This window comes from Heptranchias perlo, chromosome 10 (assembly GCF_035084215.1).
Source record: "Heptranchias perlo isolate sHepPer1 chromosome 10, sHepPer1.hap1, whole genome shotgun sequence".
NCBI lineage: Eukaryota > Metazoa > Chordata > Chondrichthyes > Hexanchiformes > Hexanchidae > Heptranchias > Heptranchias perlo.
This window is the reverse complement of record NC_090334.1, coordinates 82886547-82909598: the sequence shown is the minus strand read 5'-3', so window position 1 is coordinate 82909598 and position 23052 is coordinate 82886547. Positions and strand designations below refer to the sequence as shown.

The 23052-nt window shown below is 45.8% G+C and overlaps 2 protein-coding genes across 5 annotated transcripts in view; one reads left to right on the top strand and one right to left on the bottom strand.

The window, feature by feature from the left end:
• Positions 1-23052, top strand: part of brf1b (BRF1 RNA polymerase III transcription initiation factor subunit b) — a 366821-nt gene that overhangs the window by 151578 nt on the left and 192191 nt on the right. For both annotated transcript variants that reach the window (XM_067992099.1, XM_067992100.1), the window contains one exon: positions 2022-2094. In XM_067992099.1, the coding sequence (XP_067848200.1) occupies positions 2022-2094 (73 nt within the window). The remainder of the gene's footprint in view (positions 1-2021; positions 2095-23052) is intronic.
• btbd6b (BTB (POZ) domain containing 6b) lies at positions 15862-20120 on the bottom strand. Of its 3 annotated transcripts, none has more exons than XM_067992097.1 (5): positions 19876-20120; positions 18341-18653; positions 18109-18199; positions 17627-17745; positions 15862-17327 (listed from the first exon to the last, which is right to left on the bottom strand). In XM_067992097.1, the coding sequence occupies exons 2-5, from the start codon at positions 18550-18552 to the stop codon at positions 16295-16297; spliced, it is 1455 nt and encodes a 484-aa protein (XP_067848198.1). In that variant the 5' UTR covers positions 18553-18653; positions 19876-20120; the 3' UTR covers positions 15862-16294. The 3 variants fall into 3 exon arrangements, with proteins under 3 accessions (XP_067848198.1, XP_067848199.1, XP_067848197.1); XM_067992098.1 differs by having other exon boundaries at positions 19990-20063; XM_067992096.1 differs by lacking the exon at positions 19876-20120 and adding an exon at positions 18815-19407.

Genomic DNA, 23052 nt, shown 5'->3' with positions numbered 1-23052 from the left:
TTCTAGTCTCTCTTTCAATAGCGACTTGTTATAAAGCATTCCAAGCCCTAATAACCCTTTGTGTGAAAACATTTCTTCCAAGTACCTCCCCACATTCCTCTAGTAAAGATCCTGAGTCAATGCCATCTTGTTGTTGATTCGCCAACCAATGGAAGCAACCTTTCACCGTTTACCCTCTCAAAGAATTTATTCCATTAGAACCCCTTTATCCTTCCTTGTTCCAGTGAAAAAGGTTCCAGGTTTTTGTTTGAGCCTTTCAATACTCGAGCCTTCATTCCCAGTATCATCGTAGTGAATCTTCACTTTCCCCTTTCCATGGTTTGAATATCCCTTCTGTAATGGGCTGGCCAGAATGGCATCAAATACTCCCAGTTGTGGCCCAACCAATTTCTTTTCACAAATTCAACAGCACTTTCTTGATTATTTATCCCATGCTCCTATGTATTAAAGCCAGAATCTTCATGCAACATTTTAATGTAACACTTCAGCAACTGAAGAATTCACAAAAATAGTTTCCTATCTTGTTCTCGATAACACTAGTGATAGTGTGCACAATACTTAAAATGATGAGTCCAGGCACTGAACGGTGTAGAAATGCTGTCGTAGATTGTTGTGTTCTTATTTTCTGCTCCATTTCACGTCCTTATTGCGTTACATTTGATGGCTTGATGCCAAAGCTACCCTGGTTGTTTCTAAGGTAACAGAACTCAGAACCTAATTAGAGTCTTTCAAGAGTAAAGAAAGTTTTGAGTGGTTTCTTGGGGGGTGGTAGAGGGCTCCGTGTCAACTCCCAGGCTGGAGTGGAGTGCCATTACAATGAATGGATCAGCTCTGGGATGAATGGCAGCTTATCACTGGAATAGTTCTGGAAAGAAGATCGAAAATGATGCGTCACGTTCAGGGCAGTGAATTTGAAGTTTACGGATGACAGACGCCTTAGTGATCCTTTTTCACATCAACATTAAGTCCTCCATCTAGTTCCCCAGAAGTTTGTTTGGATTCAGTGATGCGTTTCCTACTCCCTCCCCAAATGAGTAGGTTATTTTCTCTTCTTTTTTTCCCCCTCCCCTCCTTTGCTAAAGACGCTTACTCCTGGAGTACTCTCTCTCAGACATCAGCCATGCTCCGGTCCCTTGACCAAGTGGCCACTCCAAGTGTAAACGTGAGCCCAAGCAATGAGTATCGGCAGGCTCTTCAACCATGTAGGCCACCACAGATGAGCCTGATCCAGCCCTCACCTGAAGGCCACCTATGCTGTGATGCCCCCGACCCCATATGTTTGCATACCCTGCTGACTCGCAATCTCGGCTCACTCGTGAAGAATGGTTACTTGGGTGAGGTACTGGAGGGAGGCTGATATTTGTGGAACAGTACAACAACTTGCATTTATATAGCACCTTTAACGTAGTAAAATGACCCAAGGTGCTTCACAGAAGCGATTATCAAACAAAATTTGACACCAAGCCACATAAGGAGATGTTAGGATGGGTGACTTGGTCAAACTGGTAGGTTTTAAGGAGCACCTTAAAGGAGGAAAGAGAGGCAGAGAGGTTTAAGGAGGGAATTCCAGTGCTTAGGACCTAGGCAGCTGAAGGCATGGCCGTCAATGGTGGAGTGATGAAAATCAGGGATGCGCAAGAGGCCAGAATTGGAGGAGCGCAGAGAATGCGGAGGGTTGTAGCGCTGGCGGAGGTTACAGAGATAGGGAGGAGTACCTCAGGCATGAGTCAATAACGCAAGGAAAGGATGGGAGAAAAAATTCCTTGGGGGGTGGTGGGGGGATATATGTTTTGCAGCAGGGCAGTAGCACACAAGGAGATGGGAACAGGCATCATGTTGGCAGAGATGAAAATTTGGCCTGAGCTAGACTTTGTAGCAGCAGATTATTGAAGGGCATCAGCAGGCATTCAAATAGTAAATAAGGTTGAGAGGGACCTTTAAAAAGAGGGTAGAGGATATATATTTTAAAGATTCAATTTATGCAAATTATGGTGTTTAAATGTTCTTAAACTTTCTTGCAGGTGAATGTCTACGTGTTGGGAAAGACTTTTCTCCTGCTGGCCAGAGAGCTCTGCATAAATGCTCCAGCGATAGGTCAGTAAGCAATGTTTCCTTTTACACACTGTAGTTAATCAGTGCACCACTGTTTGTTTTTAGTCTACACTGGTGAGTAGAGCTTACCGTTGCTGTATACCACATATGGAGATAGAACTCAGTATGGCTTTGAGGTGAAGACACAATCTCTGAGCCATACAGACCAGGAAGGTTCAATCCCCACTCTGTGCCGAGTTAGCTGATCTCCGCCAGGGCAGTGGTCATAGGAAAAAATTGTTTAGTGCTCCCTGCTGAAGGGTCACAATTGAGCGGGGACAATGTACCAGAGCCATACCCCAGAAGGCGGGTAGGTCTGTGAAGCAGAGGAAGGATGGAAAGAAAATTGGAGGGAAAGAAGACTGATTAGTTATTTTCCCCTTAGAGGGAAGTTGAGGTGGTGGAACTGAATAACAGGTAGGTGTCCACAAGGCAAGGAGTCTGCTCAAGGTCCTCAGTAGAACATAAAGGCTCCTGATGTCTCGGGTTTGTTAAGACAGAAAGTACTTTGTGCTGTGCAGACCAGGATTGATCCCTGGGCTCTGCTGAATTGGTGGTTGTAGGGGTTCTGCAATTGGCCTTAGGCTCAAGAGGAGCAAATTGGCCAGGATTCTTGCTCCTCATCGCTATCTATTGGCCCATGCTGAAAAGTGAGTTGTGAGGACATTTGTGATGCCCTCCACGATAAAATATCCTGAACCAGGCACTTCTTATGGGCAAGAAAATGAAATCAGAGGAGATTAGTTACAGCACAGTGGTAGTTTACCTCCTAGTGGCCTAAGTGGCCTGGAAGGTTGGGCTACGCATAACCAGCCATTGCGCCCAATAGGTTGCAGCGTGGTTTTGATTGTAGCGTTCCTCAGTGGCTTCACACGTGACTGGCTTGCTACTGCCTCTCTGCTCCTGCATTTAACCCAGATGAAATTCAGAACGTGATATCCCCGAGGTTTTTTAAAAATGCTTGATGGCTCATCGAGCAAGGAGTGAGCAGCTGAGCCATAGTGGTCCCCGGTGCGATGTTGGGTAAAGATCCACAGGGTCAGTATCTCACGCAACTGAGCCTAGATGGTGACTTTCTACAACAAAAGCTTGCATTTATATAGCGCCTTTAACATAGAAAGACATCCCAAGGCACTTCACAGAGGTAATCAGACAAAAATGAATGCCAAGTCAAAAAAGATGACATTAGAAGGGATGACTAACCGTTTGGTTGAAGAGATGGGTTTAAAGCAGGATCTTAAAGGAGGAGAGGGAGATGGGGAGGCGGAGAGGTTTAAGGAGGGAATTCCAGAGCATGGGGCCTCAAGGGCTTAAGGCACAGCCACCAACGTTGGCGGGAGGTTGGGAGGGATGCACAAGAGGCTGGAGTTGGAGGAACTGAGAGTTCTCAGAGGGTCGTTGGACTGGAGAAAGTTACAAAGCTAGGGAGGGGCGAGGCCATGAAGAGATCTAAACATGAGATAGGAATTTTAAATGGGAGGCGCTGAGGCCTGGGACCAGTGTAGGTCAGTGAGCTTGGGGCTGATGGGTGAACAGGACTTGGTGAGGGTTAGGATATGGGCAGCAGAATTTTGGATGAGCTGAAATTTACGGAGGGTGGAGGATGGGAGGCCGGCCAGAAGAACATTAGAATAGCCTAAAGAAAGATTAGAATAGCCTAAAGAAAACGTTAAAAACCAGCAAAGGATGACTAAAAGAATAATAAAGAGGGAGAAAATAAATTATGACAGTAAACTAGCAAGAAATATAAAAACTGACAGTAAAAGCTTCTACAAGTATATAAAAAGGAAGAGGGTAGCTAAAGTAAACATTGGTCCCTTAGAGGATGAGACTGGGGAAATAATAATGGAAAACAAGAAAATGGCAGAGGAATTGAACAGATATTTTGTATCTGTCTTCACAATAGAAGACACTAATAAAATACCAATAATAGTAAAAAATCAAGGGGCAAAGGGGAGGGAGGAACTAAAAACAATCACTATCACTAGAGAAAAAGTACTAGGTAAACTAATGGGTCCAAAGGCTGACAAGTCCCCTGGACCCAATGGCTTGCATCCGAGGGTCTTAAAGGAAGTGGCTACAGAGATAGTGGATGCATTGGTTGTAATCTTCCAGAATTCACTAGATTCTGGAAAGGTCCCAGCGGATTGGAAAACTGCAAACTTAACACCCCTATTCAAGAAGGGAGTGAGACAGAAAACAGGTAACTATAGACCAGTTAGCCTAACATCTGTCATTGGGAAAATGCTAGAATCCATTATTAAGGAAGTAGTAGCAGGACATTTGGAGACTCATAATACAATCAAGGAGAGTCAACATGGTTTTATGAAGGGGAAATCATGTCTGACAAATTTATTAGAGTTCTTTGAGGAAGTAACGGGCAGGGTGGATAAAGGGGAACCAATGGATGCAGTATATTTGGATTTCCAAAAGGCATTCGATAAGGTGCCACATAAAAGATTACTGCACAAGATAAGAGCTCATGGTGTTGGGGGCAATATATTGGCATGGATAGAGGATTGGCTAACTAACAGAAAACAAAGAGTCGGGATAAAAGGGTCATTTTCAAAATGGCAATCTATAACTAGTGGGGTGCCACAGGGCTCAGTGCTGGGGCCTCAACTATTTACAATATATATCAATGACTTGGATGAAGGAACAGAGTGTCTTGTGGCCAAATGATACAAAGATAGGTGGAAAAGCAAGTTGGATGAAGACACAGAGTGTCTGCAAAGGAATATTGACAGGTTAAGTGAATGGGAAAAAATTTGGCAGATGGAATATATGGGAAAATGTGAAGTCACCCACTTTGGGAGGAAAAATAAAAAAGCAAAATATTATTTGAATGGAGAAATACTACAAAATGCTGCGGTACAGAGGGATCTGTGTGTCCTCGTACATGAAACACAAAAAGTCAACATACAGGTGCAGTAGGTAATCCGGAAGGCAAACGGAATATTGGCCTTTATTTCTAGGGGGATGGAGTATAAAAGCAGGGAAGTCATGCTACAACTGTACAGGGTGCTGGGGAGACCACACCAGGAGTACTGTGTACAGTTCTGGTGCCCTTATTTAAGGAAGGAAATTCTTGCATTGGAGGCAGTTCAGAGAAGGTTCACTAGGTTGATTCCAGGTATGGAAGGGTTGTCTTATGAGGAAAGATTGAACAGGTTGGGCCTATACTCACTGGAGTTTAGAAGAATGAGAGGAGATCTTATTGAAACATACAAGATTCTAGTTAGATGCTGAGAGGATGTTACCCCTCATGGGGGAATCTAAAAATAGGGGGCATAGTCTCAGAAAAAAAGGGGTCGCCCGTTTAAGATGGAAATGTGGAGGAATTTCTTCTCCCAGAGGGTCGTGAATCTTTGGAATTCTTTACCCCTAAAAGCTGTGGAGGCTGAGTCATTGAATACATTCAAGGCTGAGTTAGACAAATTTTTGATCAGCAAAGGAGTCAAAGGATATGGGAAAAGGGCGGGAAAGTGGAGTGGAGGTAAAAATCAGATCAGCCATGATCTCATTGAATGCCGGAGCAGGCTCGAGGGGCCAAATGGCCTACTCCTGCTCCTATCTCTTATGGTCTTATGGCCGAGTGTGGAGGTAATAAAGGTGCTGACGAGGGTTTAAGCAGCAGATGAGCTGAGGCAGAGGCGGAGACGGGAAATGTTAGAGGTGGAAGCAGGTGGCCTCGGTGATGGAGAGGATATGTAGTCGGAAGCTCATTTCAGGGTCAAATAGTCCAAGTGTCGCCCTGGAATTAATCCAAGATCAGCAAATACTAACTCTTTTTGGACTAAGATTAGTGCAAACAGAATTTTTGCAACAAATAAAATCCTGCATGTCAATTTTTGATTTTGAAATTGGTGAGGAAACAGAAAGTCGTGACTGTTGCTCGTAGCACAGAATAAACAAGTGTTTTATTCCGGTGATTTAAACCTGTAGTCAAGGAAACTATTCAGTTGTGTCACATTTGCTTGGGCCTCTGAATGAACACTGCTGGTCCTGTCGAGCATTATGTGGGCACAGTGTATTCAGGCCTTAGTACCAGCGGTCATTTGCCATAGTAAAACAGCTTTGCAAAGCCCTTCACAATTGAAAACCGTCTTATTTTATAAATAGTTGGATCCTGTAAGAGCTTTTCATCAGCTGACAGCTAGCGGTAGGTCAGCGCAAAGTGATGTCAACACTGGATTTGAAGATAAAGGAATGTTGAGAGTGTATTGGGGGTGTGAGGAGGTGATGGTGCATATTAAAATCCTTAACAGACACACGAGAAGACTTGCAGTAAATGCAAATCCCAGATTCCTGAAAATGGATGTGCAATTTAATTTTTTTTAAAAGATAATGATATTCTTGTAACTCCTAGGGTGTGCCCCCATTTTTGTTTTGCCTGTTCCATCCTCCCCTGACAGCTGTTCATGATACCCCCGTACAATGGCAGTTCATCTGTGAGCCGGAACAGTGGATGTGAGTGAGTTACTGTTTGACCATGAGGGTATCACAGCCAAACCTAGTCCTCCCATGCACTGTCAGCAGGAGTCACAGAATAGTAATCAGGGAGAATGCTTGTCTTGTCTTTTTCTTTCTCTCCCACACACAAATGCACTTTCTTTCTTTATCTTGCATTCTCCCTCTCTTTCTCGCATCTGTCCATCTTTTGTGTGAGTGAGTCTTGTTCTCATTTCCTCCCTTGTTTTCTTGGTCGCTCGCGCTCTGTTTCACGACCTCTTGCTCTGTCTCTAGATATCTCTCTCTCTCTCTCTCCCTCCCTCTCTCTCTCTCTCGCTCTCTCTCTCTCTCTCTGTGTGTGTGTGTCTCTCTTTCTCGCTCCCTGTATGTGTGGGTGCGTCCCTCTGCGCGCGCGTGTGTGTCTCCCTCTTTTCCTGTCTCCCTCTTTCCCTGTCTCCCTCTTTCCCTGTCTCCCTCTTTCCCTGTCTCCCTCTTTCCCTGTCTCCCTCTTTCCCTGTCTCCCTCTTTCCCTGTCTCCCTCTTTCCCTGTCTCCCTCTTTCCCTGTCTCCCTCTTTCCCTGTCTCCCTCTTTCCCTGTCTCCCTCTTTCCCTGTCTCCCTCTTTCCCTGTCTCCCTCTTTCCCTGTCTCCGTCTGTCTGTTTCTCTGTCTGTCTGTCTCTCTCCCTCTCTCTTTGTTGTGTGTGTTTCTGTATGTGTGTCCTTCCCTGTCTTGGTCTCCCTCCCTTCCTCCCCCGGTCTCGGTCTTCCTCCCCCGGTCTCGGTCTCCCTCCCTTCCTCCCCCGGTCTCGGTCTCCCTCCCTTCCTCCCCCGGTCTCGGTCTCCCTCCCTTCCTCCCCCGGTCTCGGTCTCCCTCCTTCCCTCCCCCTGTCTCGGTCTCCCTCCTTCCCTCCCTCGCTGCCTCGGTCACCCTCCTTCCTTCCCTCCCTCGCTGCCTCGGTCACCCTCCTTCCTTCCCTCCCTCGCTGCCTCGGTCACCCTCCTTCCTTCCCTCCCTCGCTGCCTCGGTCACCCTCCTTCCTTCCCTCCCTCGCTGCCTCGGTCACCCTCCTTCCTTCCCTCCCTCGCTGCCTCGGTCACCCTCCTTCCTTCCCTCCCTCGCTGCCTCGGTCACCCTCCTTCCTTCCCTCCCTCGCTGCCTCGGTCACCCTCCTTCCTTCCCTCCCTCGCTGCCTCGGTCACCCTCCTTCCTTCCCTCCCTCGCTGCCTCGGTCACCCTCCTTCCTTCCCTCCCTCGCTGCCTCGGTCACCCTCCTTCCTTCCCTCCCTCGCTGCCTCGGTCACCCTCCTTCCTTCCCTCCCTCGCTGCCTCGGTCACCCTCCTTCCTTCCCTCCCTCGCTGCCTCGGTCACCCTCTTTCTTTCCCTCCCTCGCTGCCTCGGTCACCCTCTTTCCTTCCCTCCCTCGCTGCCTCGGTCACCCTCTTTCCTTCCCTCCCTCTCTGTAAAATTCTTTCTATCTCTCTCTGGCTTTCTGGTACTCACTCTCTGTCTGGCCCTAGCTGTCGCTATTGGTCTGATCCTGACTATCGGTCTCGCTCTGGCTCTTGCGTGCTGTTTCCAATGTCACTGCAGTGCCCTTACCAGGAAAATATCCTGTGAGCTTCTGTGTGCCTGTCACTTCCTTTATGATGTGGAGATGCCGGTAAACTTCCTTTATGCGCACTGTACTTAAAAACCTTTCAAGTGTGCAAATAGCGCACTACTTAACAGCCTTTCAAGCATGTAAATGGTATATCGTGCTAAAAATCTTTTAGGTGTGTAAATGGTGCACTGTGCTTAATGCCTATCAAATGGTGCATAGTACAGAATTTTTTTTAAATGCAGAGAAACTGTTAAATGTTGGTGTTCAGAGGGATTTGGATATCCTCGTACAAGAAACGCACAAAGTTAGCATGCAGGTACAGCAAGCAATTTGGAAGGCAAATGGCATGTTGGTCTTTATTGCAAGGGGTTTGGAGTACAAGAGTAAGGAAGTCTTACTATAATTCTACAGGGCTTTGGTGAGACCTCACCTGGAATACTGTGTACAGTTTTGGTCTCCTTATCTAAGGAAGGATATACTTGCCTTAGAGGCGGTGCAATGAAGGTTCATTAGATTGGACAACCCTCTCATTCCAGGAATCAATGAGGAGAGATTAAGTAGAATGGGCCTATATTCTCTGGAGTTTAGAAGAATGAGAGGTGATCTCATTGAAACACACAAGATGCAGAGGGGGCGTGTCAGGGTAGATGCTGAGAGGTTGTTTCCCCTGGCTGGAGAGTCCAGAGCTAGGGGGCATAGTCACAGGATAAGAAGTCAGCCATTTAAGACTAAGATGAGGAGGAATTTCTTCACTCAGAGGGTTGTGAATCTTTGGCTGAGATATAGATTTTTGGGCTTTAGGGGAATAAAGGTGGGAAAGTTGAATTGAGGTTGAAGATCAGCCATGATTTTAAAGAATGATTCCAAGGATGAGGGACTTCAGTTACATGGATAGACTGGAGAAGCTGGGGTTGTTCTCCTTGGAACAGAGGGGGTTGAGGAGATTGGATAGAGATATTCAAAATCATGAAGGGTCTAGACAGAGTAGATAGAGAGAACTGTTCCATTGGTCATAGGTTTAAGGTGATTGGCGAAAGAACTAAAGGTGACATGCGGGAAAACGTTTTTTACACAACGAGTGGTTATGATCTAGAATGCACTGCCTGAGGGGATGGTGGAGGCAGATTCAATCGTGGCTTTCAAAATGGACTTGGATAAGTACTTGAATGGAAAAAATTTGCAGGGCTACGGGGAAAGGGTGGGCGGAATGGCACTAGCTGGATTGCTCTTGCATAGAGCCGGCATGGACTCGATGGGCCGAATGGCCTCCTTCTGTGCTGTAACCATTCTATGATTCTATGCACCTCCCCAACAACGTGAGGTAAGAGAGTGCAGGCAGAGAGGGCCTGGGTGATTGCCAGACAGACAGAGAGGACCAGGCAGGTAGTTCAGGAGTCCCCTGAGGGCATCTCACTATCTAACCAGTATTCAATACCGGTAGGGGAGTGGAGATTCCCCTGGGGAGTGCAGCCAGAGCCAAGACCAGAGCACCATGGGTGGCTCAGCTGTACAGAGGGGGAGGAGAGCAATAGTGGTAGGAGATTCCATAGTTAGGGGAGCAGACAGGCATTTCTGCGGCCGCAGGTGAGATTCCATGATGGTATGTTGCCTCCCTGGTCCCAGGGTCATGGATGTCACTGAGCGGCTGCAGAACATTCTGGCGGGGGGAGGGTGAGCAGCCATAAGTTGTGGTCCATATCGGGACCAACGACATAGGTGAAAAGAGGGATGAGGTCCTGCAGGCAGATTTTAGGGAGGTAGGAAAGAGATTAATAAGCAGGACTTCAAAGGTAGTAATCTCCAGATTACTCCCAGTGCCATGCGCTAGTGAGAATGGAAATAGGAGGATAGAGCAGATAAATGCATGGCTGCAAAGGTGGTGCAAGGGGGAGGGCTTTAGATTCCTGGGGCATTGGGACCAGTTCTGGGGGAGGTGGGACCTGTACAAGCCGGACGGGTTGCACCTCAACAGAGCCGGAACCCAATATCCTTACAGGGAGGGTTTAAACTAGCTTGGCAGGGCGATGGGAACCTGAGTGTGGATTCAGATGGGATAAAGTCAGAACTGGAAATGGAAGGCAGAAAATTAGTGAGCGAGTCTGGAAGGCAGAGGGAACGAAGGTTAGAAAATAGACAACAGTGGACTTTGGCAGTCCTTATCCTGGAACTCCCTTCCTAACAGCACTGTGGGAGAACCGTCACCACACGGACTGCAGCGGTTCAAGAAGGCGGCTCACCACCACCTTCTCGAGGGCAATTAGGGATGGGCAATAAATGCTGGCCTCGCCAGCGACGCCCACATCCCGTGAACGAATAAAAAAAAAAAATTGTATTTACCTCAATGCAAGGAGTATAGGAAATAAGGCGGATGAGCTGAGGGCACTGATAGACACGTGGCAATATGATATCTTAACTATTACAGAAACATGGTTATAAAAAGGGGCAGGACTGGCAGCTCAACGTCCCTGGTTACAGGGTTTTCAGATGTGATAGAGAGGGGGATAAAAAAGGAGGGGGGTGGCAGTTTTGGTTGAGGAAACAATTACAGCTGTGAGGAGGGATGATATTTTAGAAGGAGCTTCAAATGAGGCCTTATGGGTTGAGTTAAAGAACAAAAAAGGGGCAGTCACACTACTGGGAGTGTACTATAGACCCCCAAACAGTCAGAGGGAGATAGAGGAGCAAACATGTAGGCAAATTTCTGAGAGGTGCAAAAACAAGGGGGCAGTAATAGTAGGAGATTTCAACAACCCTAATATTAACTGGGATACAAACAGTATGAATGGTACAGGGGGCGCAGAATTCTTAAATTGCATACAGGAGAATTTTTTTAGCCAGTATATAGCAAGCCCGATGAGAGAGGGGGGGGGGCAGATCTGGATTTAGTTCTAGGAAATGAAGAGGGGCAGGTGGAAGGAGTATCAGTGGGAGAGCATTTTGGTGGTAGTGATCATAATACAGTTTGTTTTAGCATCGTTATGGAAAAGGACAAAGAGCAGGAGTTAAAGTTCTCAATTGGGGAAAGGCCAATTTTATGAAACTGAGAAGTGATTTCGCAGAAGTAAACTGGAAACAGCTACTTGAAGGTAAATCAGTGTCAGAGCAGTGGGAGACATTCAAAGGGATGATTCAAGGAGTACAGAGTAAACATGTTCCCACAAAGAAAAAGGGAGGGGCTGCCAAACCTAGAGTCCCCTGGATGTCAAGAAGCATTCAGGGTAAGAAAAGGCAGAAAAAGAAAGCCTATGATAGACACCGGGAACTCAATACTACGGAAAACTTAGAGGAGTATACAGAGTGCAGGGGTGAAGTTAGAAAGGAAATTAGGAAAGCAAAGAGAGGGCATGAAAAAATATTAGCAGGTAAAATCAAAGAAAACCCAAAGATGTTTTATAAATACATCAAGAGCAAGAGGATTACTAAGGAAAGAGTAGGGCCTATCAGAGACCACAAAGGTAAACTATGTGTGGAGGCGGAAGATGTGGGTATGGTTCTTAATGAATACTTTGCATCTGTCTTCACAAAGGAGAGGGATGATGCAGGGATTGAAGTTAAGGAGGAGTGTGAAAAATTGGATGGGATAAACATAGTGAGAGAGGAAGTAGTAAGGGGATTAACGTCTTTGAAAATGGATAAATCACCACGGCTGAATGAAATGTATCCTAGGCTGTTAAAAGAAGCCAGGGAGGAAATAGCGGAGGCTTTAACAATCATTTTCCAAACTTCACTGGATACAGGCGTAGTGCCGGAGGATTGGAGGACTGCTAATGTTGTACCATTGTTTAAAAAGGGAGCGAAGGATAGACTGAATAATTACAGGCCAGTAAGCCTAACCTCGGTGGTGGGCAAATTATTGGAATCAATTCTGAGGGACAGGATAAACTGTCACTTAGAAAGGCACGGACTAATCAAAGACAGTCAGCACGGATTTGTTATGGGGAGGTCGTGTTTGACTGACTTGATTGAATTTTTCGAGGATGTGACAAGGAGGATCGATGAGGGTAGTGCAATTCATGTAGTCTACATGGATTTTAGCAAGTCTTTTGACAAGGTCCCACATGGCAGATTGGTCAAAAAAGTAAAGGCCCATGGGATCCAAGGGAATGCAGCAAATTGGATCCAAAATTGGGTTTGACCCAGGAAGCGAAGTGTAATGTTCGACGTGTGTTTTTGCGACTGGAAGGCTGTTTCCAGTGGGGTGCCGCAGGGCTCGGTACTAGGTCCTTTGCTGTTTGTGGTCTACATTAACGATTTGGACTTAAACGTAGGGGGCACGATTAAGAACTTTGTGGATGACAGAAAGATAGGCCGTGTGGTTGATAGTGAGGAGGAAAACTGTAGACTGCAGGAAGATATCAATGGACTGGTCAGATGGGCAGAAAAGTGGCAAATGGAGTTCAATCTGGAGAAGTGTGAGGTAATGCATTTGGGGAGAGCAAACAAGGCAAGGGAATACACAATAAATGGGAGGATGCTGAGAGGTGTAGAGGAAATGAGGGACCTTGGAGTGCATGTCCACAGATCCCTGAAGGTAACAGGACAGGTAGGTAAGGTGGTTTAGAAGGCATATTGAATGTTTTCCTTTATTAGCCGAGACATAGACTATAAAAGCAGGGATGTTTTGCTGGAACTGTATAAAACACTAGTTAGGCCACAGCTTCTGGTCACCACATTGCAGAAGACTAGAGAGGGTGCAGAGGAGATTTACAAGGATGTTGCCAGGACTGGAGAATTTTAACTATGATGAAAGATTGGATAGGCTGGGGTTGCTTTGATTGAAGTGTACAAAATTATGAGGGGCCTAGATAGAGTGGATAGGAAGGATGTATTTCCCTTAGCGGAGGGGTCAATAACCAGGGGCATAGATTTAAAGTGATTGGTAGAAGGATTAGAGCAGAAATGAGGAACAAATTTTTCACCGAGGGTGGTGGGGGTCTGGAATACACTGAAATTTTTCACCGAGGGTGGTGGAGGCAGAAACCCTCAACTCATTTTAATAAATACCTGAATGTGCATCTGATGAACCGGGACCTGCAGGGCTACGGGCCAAATGCGGGAAAGTGGGATTAGGCTGAGTGGCTCGTTTCTCAGCCGGCGCGGACGCGATGGGCCGAATGGCCTCCTTCTGTGCCGTAAATTTTCTATGATTCTAACGTGCTCAGTCCTAACCTCTCAATCTCAGTGTGACATTTCATAAGAACATAATAGGAGCAGGAGTAGGCCAATCGGCCCCTCGAGCCTGCTCCGCCATTCAATAAGATCATGGCTGATCTGATCCTAACCTCAAATCTAAATTCATGTCCAATTTCCTGCCCGCTCCCCGTAACCCCTAATTCCCTTTACTTCTAGGAAACTGTCTATTTCTATTTTAAATTTATTTAATGATGTAGCTATTTCCCCCCACATTAGCCATTTTATTATCTCTGCATGAGTGTTCAAGTTTAGGGACAGTGTTGTGCTGTTGAGTCACACCATTAGGTGCAGGATAGAGACTAGCCAGACTCCTGTCATACAGGACTCTACAGTTGTTAAGACGGATTTTCATGGCATCAATTTAGGCTGCATTTGTACTCTGGGCCCCTGGGAGGAACAGCCAATGGTCTAAAGCACATCATTCAGTTCCAAAGAGAGCAAACCTTTTTCAAGGATTGTTCCAAAACACTAGCTGGCTTTGGTCAGTCCTTGTTTTTGGTTTAACACCCACGAAATGCTTTTAACGCTCACTCGGGTTCTCCTCCATGCAGTGCCCTGCTGCTGTTTATACACGAGCAGATGCATTCAGGGAGGTATTTCTGAAGAATCCAAAGATGTGCATAGCAACGATTTGTTAGGCCAGGCAGTCTGGGAGGGAAAGGCATTGTGCAGTGGTAATATTGATCATTGGTACAACGGATTGGTATTGGGAGGTTTTTACCACCCGCCCCCCCCCCGAAAAAAAAAACGCACACGTGTCAACAAGTGGAGGCTAGTTGCTTCTCAACAAAGTGTGAAAGTTACTTGTGGTTTGGCACTTCACAGCAGTGATGACTATGGGAGCAGACCTTCCGGCTGTGGATAGTGGTTGGTACAGAAGACATGATGGAAGAAAGGAGGGAAATACAGAAATAGCCATGACAATTTGGGAGGGAGACAGCACTCCTGGGAGCTCCTAACCTAATTACTTTCATACAGAAGGGAAAATGTAGGACAGACTGTGGAGGGAGATAGTGACAGCGTTTTCGCAAATGGAGGTGAATGAGAGGTATAATGACCTGGACTCAGGTATACAAGAGAATAATTTCAAAGTTTGCAGATGACATGAAACTCGGGAATGTGCTAAACAACGTGGAGGATAGTAACAAATTTCAGGAGGACATAGACTGGTGAAATGGGCAGACACATGGCCGATATGAAATTTAACGCAAAGAAGTGTGAAGTGATATATTTTGGTAGAATGAGAGGCAATATAAACTAAATGGTACAATTTTAACGGAGGTACAGGAACAGAGAGACCTGGGGGTATGTACATAAATCTTTGAAGGTGGCAGGACAAGTTGAGAAGGCTGTTCTTTTGAAAAAAAAGAGCGTATAGGATCTTGGGTTTTATTAATAGAGGCATAGAGTACAAAAGCAAAGAAGTTATGCTAAACCTTCATAAAACACTGGTTGGGTCTCAGCTAGAATATTGTGTTCAATTCTGGGCACCACACTTTAGGAAGGATGTCAAGGCCTTAGAGGGTGCAGAAGAGATTTACTAGAATGGTACCAGGAATGAGGGACTTCAGTTATGTGGAGAGACTGGAGAAGGGTTGTTCTCCTTAGAGCAGAGAAGGTTAAGAGAAGATTTGATAGAGGTGTTCAAAATTATGAATGGTTTTGATTGAGTAAAGGAGAAACTTTTCCAGTAGCAGAAGGGTCAGTAACCAGAGGTTAGATTTAAGGTGATTGTAAAAAAAAAAAGTTTCTTTATGTTGCATCTGGTTCTTTTGCCAGTTATGATGATCTGGAATGCACTGCCTGAAAGGACGGTGGAAGCAGAGTCAATAGTAACTTTTAAAAGGGAATTGGATAAATACTTCAAGGAAAAGATTTACAGGGCTACGTGAAAACAGGGGAATGGGACTAATTGGACAGCTCTTTCAAAGATCCAGCACAGGCACAATAGGCCAAATAGCCGCCTCCTGTGCTGTAACATACTATGATATAGTATCTATAGTTTGACTTATAGGGAGAGGTTAGATAGACTGGGACTTTTTTCCCTGGAGAGTAGGAGGTTAAGGGGTGATCTTATAGAAGTCTATAAAATAATGAGGTCAAAATCTTTTCCCAAAGGTAGGGGAGTCTATGACGAGGGGACATAGATTTAAGGTGAGAGGGGAGAGATACAAAAGGGTCCAGAGGGGCAATTTTTTCACTCAAAGGGTGGTGAGTGTCTGGAACGAGCTGCCAGAGGCAGTAGTAGAGGCGGGTACAATTTTGTCTTTTAAAAAGCATTTGGACAGTCACATGGGTAAGATGGGTATAGAGGGATATGGGCCAAGTGCAGGCAATTGGGACTAGCTTAGTGGTATAAACTGGGCGACATGGACATGTTGGGCCGAAGGGCCTGTTTCCATGTTGTAACTTCTATGATTCTATGAAGATTTACCAAATTTTGGGACTGGTCAGTTGGATTGCAATGTTTCTTTCTGGTCCTGTACCTCCCTAAACAGCAATAAAGACAACTTCAGGATAAAATATAATCATGTAAAAATCTTTATACTGTACAGGTTCATCAGTTGCAAGTACACTGAGGTGTCCAAACATGTCATTTGTCGGTCAGCTTCAAGCCATTTTAAACAGATAGCATATCTGTACAAAAAAAGGTACAGCACAAAAGGAGTGCACCACTGAACACTGCCCATTGCAGTTTCAGTAAGACAAATAACAATACTCTCTAGCCATTATAAATAAATAAAATTAATTTACAATCAAACATTCCTTCAATTTTTTTAAGATAGTTTGACTCTGTAGTTGATGTAATAGGACCACGGTATGTAGTTTAATATATTATCGGTTGTAGCAGCAAGAATTCTGATTCCTTGCTGTGCTCCCTTCTGTTAGCAGCAGTTGAATGCAAAATGTTCTATTTTAGTTTTGAGGGCGGGGGGCAGGTTTAAGCGTTTTCTGCTCATGCATAGAAAATAAGTTCGGGGATCTGGCCCCCTTGTACCCCTGTGCCGTTGGTGCTGTCGGACGAACATTGGAACTGGAATGTCACTTTCCCGCACTGCACTTCCGTCATTCCCTCTTGCCCGAAGTAGCTGAGCTCGTTGCCGTCCAGGATGGCGCTGGCGGTGTAAAAGGTGTCCTGCTCCACCTGCACTGGGTGCTCGAACCAGACCGAGAAGGTGGTGCTGGAGCCATCCGAGATGAACTTGGTAAAGTTTTGAGCCAGGACCACCCCCTGCCGCTTCAGTTCGATCTTGACGCTGTACTCGGCCTTACCGCAGCTTGAGCCGTACAGCCCCAGCCCGCCGATAAAGATGCGCTTGTCCACCGCGAACTGGATGCTGTCGCACCGGCCCCGGTACCTCCACTGGTTGCTGCGGTAGGCGGAGGACTGGAAGCGGTGGCACCGCTGTGGCGCCAGGCCCTTCCTCTGCGCGGTGGGGAATTCCAGCTGGGGCTTCTTCAGCGCCGTGTACCACAGGAATATGTCATGGGTCTGCTCCAGGGTCAAAAGATCGCACTGCGCGGCCCCGTTGGCAAACTCCTCCAGCGTCATGGTAGGAATCCGAACTATGTAGAGGGCCTTGCCCAGCACGCCCCTCTTGTTCCGGGCCATGGGCGGCAGCCCTTGCCTTTTGCACTCCGCCTCGGCCCAGTTCAAGATGGCCTCGAACACCACGACCTCTTTGGCGTTGAGCGTCTCCCGCGACAGGATGATCTCCAAAGTCTGCAGGTCGATCTCGCAAAAGCCCTCTGACCTGAGGGCCAGTTCCGCCTGGGCGTCTATTACTTCCCAGCAGCGCTGGGTCAGCTCGGGCTCCTCGAAGAGCCTGCTCTGGGACAGGAGGACGCAGGCGTTCTTAGCCTCCAGGCTTGTCTCCAGGAAGTTAACGCAGGCCTTTGCCAGATAAGGGACAATGTACTTCTTAGCAGCATACAGAGTGGCCAGCACTGTGTCTGCTTCCAAATCAATTTCGTCACTATACAAATACCTACAGAAAGGGAGAAAAAATACTCTTTTAAAAAAAAAATCTCTTCCACAAACAATTAAATCCACCTTAAATCTCACCCGCAAAAACAAATAAATCCACCTTAAAATCTTACCCACAAAAACAGATAAATCCACCTTAAAATCTCACCCACAAAAATATTTAAATCCACCTTAAAAAATAAATTACAGGCAGTATCTAAAAGATTATTGATTCTATTAATATTTATTTTAATGATTAATGAAATGACTGAAAAGATTCTACCCCCCCCCCCCCCAAAAGCCCCACAGAAAATCCCTTACTTTAGCAGAATAAGGAAAGCTGCGGGTTCCACATCTGGTATATGAATGTCGGATTTATCCTCGGCCAGTTCTCCATAAAACATGGCATAGAAAACGGAACTACCGACTGCCAAAATGTACTGGAAGGGAACAACACAAGTTCAAAACAAACAAAAGATTAGAGCGCGGGGCAGATTATTAAGCGACGCCTCCCCATGCAGGAACCTACATGCAAAGAAAACCATTCCCTTGTATGTAATTTATAATGTGCTTAACTGCTTTTATAAAAAAAAAAATTACAGTTGCCAAAAATTTGAAAGTAGGAGTCGCTTCCAGTCACGCAACTTTTCAAACAGCTTTTTTTTTAAAAAAAGGATTTTTTAAATTCCCTGCGCCCTTTGGAATCCTCTTAATTTATATATACTATTCGTTTTTCAAAGATTTAAAAAAAAACTTTTCTGTTAGTTGAGATAAACCCCGTGTGTACACACACACACACACACCTTATGAGCTGGAACTCTCTGTGATGATCCCGGGGACCCCACGATGAAATGTATATCTGCCATCAGTTCGTTATTGTACATCATAGCATTCCTGGGACAGAGAAGGGACAAAACAATTAAACAAAGTTTAGTGTTGATTGGATCACTCTTACAACCGGGGGGGGAAGGAGATGCAAAATAGACAGACAAACAATAGGGTGAAGTTAAGGGACGGAGAGGGGACACTGCCTACCTTTCCCGGAGAGTGGGGTAGAAGGACTGCCAGTTACTGTTCTGGATGTGGTTGTTATTGAGGTTTTGTTGCTGGCCCTGCCGTAGCAGGAGGCTCCGCTTGGAGCTGGCGGCCGAGTTGCCGGTGTTGCTGTTGCTCTCGCTGGATTGCTGGGTGTTGCTGCTGCTGCTGCTGCTGCTGGCGTGTTTCGAGGGATACAACTCTGCAGCCATCTTCTTGCCTAACGATAGCGTTACGATCTCATAGCAAGCCGGCAGTTTGCTGCTGCTGCTGCTCTCGTCTCCCTTCACGCTCTTAGACTTTTTCAGGGTTTCTGAAAAGAGGGGGGGGGGGGGAAAAAAAGTCAGACATGGAAGAAGAAAAAAAATAACCTGACTGTCTCCGTGGTTTGGAGGAGTGGGCGCCAGGTCACTTCATTTACAAACATTTAAATAAAAAGAGAGAGAAAGCACAACTTTCTGTCGATTGACTGACCCTGGATATATTTCACCAGCAACATAAAGATCCTGGATTGTTTTAGTTTAATTTTCCACCAGTGGATGCGAGCCAGATTTGCAGTTAAAAGTTTTTTTTTCACCCCTTAAATCAGTGACCAGACTCCAGCTGTAAAATTGCAGGGTTTTTTTCGCTCTCCTCCACGTCCTCCCGACTTAAATCCCAATAATAATTGTCCAGTAAAATATCCGGGCGAAAGTGTTGCAGTTTTTGTTTTTAAAAATAGTATTTTTTTATTTGCAAGATGTTCGTCCCTTTCTTCTGACGTAAACGTTGAAAGCAGAAAGATCCCGGGTACATCTGCACTTTTTATTTTTTTGAAAAAGAATCCTTTTAAGTCTTGGAGCGAGTACGGTCCCAATTCCCAGCGAAACGGCAACACTTGCAGATATGTTTAATCCCGATCTGTGTACACACTCTACTCGAAACCTTCCTGTAATCTACGAACTATCAAATTCATCATGCTGGCTCTCTTTTTACTAACAGCAGGTGTTCACGTGATGCCAACTTAAACCAAACACCAGGCTCCAATAATAAGGGGGGAAAATAGGAGAGGACGGGAGGGGGGGAAAAACCAAGTCAAGCCAGCTCAGCAACGATTGATCGGAATATTAAAATCCAAAAAAAAGGGGAGGACGAGAGAGAGAGATTTGCATGTCAATCTCCCAATGAACCCACCCACAACAGAGAGAGAGAGAGAGTGAGGGAAAACGCAATAATGTAGACACATCAATATTTATGTATTAATTCTAGCGGTCGTGTTAATGCATCGACTGGTTCAGGTTAAAGGCGATGGGGAAAAAAAAGTTGGTTTAGGAAATCGAAGCCGAAGTTAAGACCCGACTCGATTAATCGCAGTTTTTAAAACGCATCGTTAGGTTCAGCAATAATGCAAAATAAAAATCAAGGATTTTTCTCTTTCTCCTCCACCTTCCCACGTAATCTTGTCTGTAAACCGATTTTAAAAATAATTTAAGTAGGTCTAGAATTGCAAAAGTCGGAAGGGACGGAACACAAAAACATAACACACACGCACACACCTCGATCCGCTCCGCCGCCGTCTTCAGTGGCCAATATCGGAAAAGATCATTGCAACAAACGCCATCTGTTTGTAAATCCGCCGAGCAGAGGTCGTGCAAGGGCCGCTACTGTACCTGGGCTGCCTTTAGTTGAGGTCGGTAAGGAGAGAAAAGGCGGTGAAAGTTTGGATTCCGCGATCCTCCCAGCAGCAGGAAGCCATGATCAAGCTGCCTTTTTTTTTCCCTCTCTCTCCAAACCAACGATTCAGGAATTGGAAATGAGACAGGCGGTGTGGGGGTTGGGCTTAAAGGGAAACCATCTGCTTTTTCCAAACGATCCCGACCTTCATCAGCAGAGGGACTCCGAGTTCCCAAATAAACAAGGGTAGCAAATAAAATCTCAGATCCGTGCCTTGCAGGATGTAGGATTTAAAGGGCACCTGTTATTATGAAAGCGTCAAAGCTTTGTTTATCAAACACTGGGCACTATGGCACAGGTTTGTTTAATGCATCATACACACAAAAAAAATCATGCTGATGGTGACATGCAGTTGATCTGGCCCTTGTATATACTCATTTAACCCTTCCTGTGCCATAAAAAACTACTTTAAAACCCTCCAGCTCAGAGGTGCTTACACTTAGCTTCAGTAGCACTGGGCTTAAGGGGGAGCAAAATCACTCATTATTATCCAGTTACCCTGCCGATAATTAAAAAAAAATAAGAAACCTAACTAATGATCTAAGACTCATTGTCGAGTTATCACTAAAGTGTCAAAGAGAAATCAAGGTAAATAAGTAGTGATTAATTGAGGTCCGATTTTGGATTTTGAAAGCCTGAAGATTACAGGAGGAAGGGGCAGACCGAGGGCGATGAGTTCCACGGTCTTCAGTTTTTGGGAAAGAATGAGTTAGAGTAGGGGTCACTGCACTGAACTTTTCTTTTTGCATCTTGTTCAGGAGTGTGATAGAGAAAGCACGTCCAGATTTGGGAACAGGATTCTTGCCTTGGAGGGACTTGGGGTTTATAGAGAGTTGAGACCTGAAAGGAAAACAGTTCGTGACAAAAAAAAAGTTTCTTTGAGACAGCTTCATCAATGTGGAATGGGAGTTCCATTTGAGTTGAGAGGAAGGAGCAAGACCAGTATTATTGGCAGATGAAGGGGCAACGGTTGGATTCTTCAAAGCTAGGAATTGAGCATTCTTGTGAGAGACTGAATGAACTGTCTCTGAGGAATTGAAAGAAACCAGATTTTCAGTGCTTGATTGAGGGCTATGGAGGTGGTCAGGGTGTTGTTCAGCCATTGCACCAAGAGAGGACTGAGGATGTGTAATCTGAAAGAAGTTGATGAACATAGAATGGAATCATTAGGCAAGGAGAGTTTGATGATGAGCGGAGTTGGTCATTGATACGAAGAAGGGGCAGAATGGGAGAGGGCAGAGACTTGGGGAAGCTGTAAACTAATGGAGTAAGAGAGGATGGGACATCAACTACAGCAGGGATAGCTAACCTGTAGTCCAAGACCCACATGGGGCCCCTGAGTCCTAGCAATCAGCCTTGAAGCCTGGGCATCTCAGTCCTACTTATACTTATTTTCTGATTTGCCCTGTTTGAATTTCTGGACTGGATGTTTGGAAAGGGCTCTTCTTAGCCTCGTTGGTGGATAAATCCTAAATCAGAACTCCCAAGATCGGTCAGTATCAGCAACTTGAAGACATGGATTTAAACTTCATAAGTGGCTCTCAAGCATCCATGGTGCTCACCTATGTGGCCCACACAGACAAAAAGCTCAGAATAATCCTGAACTACAGTACAGATGGAGCTATTTGGAAGGAAACTAGATAGTTGTGAACCTAGCTTAATTGGGAGGACTAGATGTTACTTGTTTAGGAGTGCATGGTGCTATATGGTCTGTTGGGAATCTCCAAAGCCTTTGACAAAGGAAGTGTGTGTGTGTTTACCAAATTCGAGCAATTAGAGCTGCCAGTTGATTCTTTCCACAGTTGAATAGTCTTTGAACACATTGTGTAGGTGTTCACACAAAGAATGGCCATTTGGGTGAGGTATTGGGGGTCTTTGATGGGGTAGATACAGAGAAACTACTTCAGATGGAGGAAGCCAGAACAAGGAGGCATATTCTTAAAATTAGAGCTAGGCTGTTCAGGAGTGAAATCAGGAAGCACTTTTCAGCAAAAGGAAACCCTTTTCACACGGAGAGCTCAATAACTAGAGGACATAGATTTAAGCTGATTGGCGGAAGGATTAGAGGGGACATGAGGAAAAACCTTTTTATCCAGAGGGTGGTGGGTGTATGGAATTCGCTGCCCGAATTGGTGGTAGAGGCAGGGACCCTCAACTCTTTTAAAAAAGTACGTGGATCTGCACCTAAAGTGCTGTAAGCTGCAGGGCTACGGACCGGGTGCTGGAAGGTGGGATTAGAATGGGTACCTGGTTGTTCTTCGAGCCGGCGTGGACACGATGGGCCGAACGGCCCCCTTCTGTGCTGTATCTTTTCTATGGTTCTATGGTACCGGCATACTTGGGGAATTGACTAAATCCTAGAGGGTAACTTCTCAGCCATCACTGACTAATCTGGATCAGGTGACGGACTGGGGGGGGGGGGGGGAGGGGGCGGAGGTGGATGCGGAGGTGGAGGAGGAAAACCAGATCAGTCTCCCAACATGGAACCAAATGCAGTGGCCTAGTTTATAAAATACCTTGTTTAGGCAGAAAGCCCTATTAAAAAAAAATTCCATTAGGGTGACATATTCGTAACACGAGGTCTCCCCCCCTTTCCAATTTTCTCCCTTCCTCCTCTCAAGGTGCTGACTCTTGGGGTGCAGTTTTACAGACGCAGGCTGCCTCTGGTACCTCACTTAAATGGCCATTCCTCAGGTGTAAACCCCAGCCAGTGAGTGTTGGGGACATCAAAAGGCGGCAGAACCTGTCCTCGCCCCCAGCGTCTTTTCTGTAGTCATTGGATGGTGATCTTTGTCGCGATTATTCCCCCCCCCCCCCCCCTCAATCATCCAGGGGCATTGGGCACTCCCATTGTAGCCCAGCTGTGATCAGCTAACTTGGCAGAGACTGGGGATTGAACCTAGTGCCAGGTATGGACAGCAGACAAGGGCGACTTATCTGTGGAGCAGCAGCGGAGCTTAGGCAAGTTGAGTCTTACAACAAAAATAAAGAATATTATT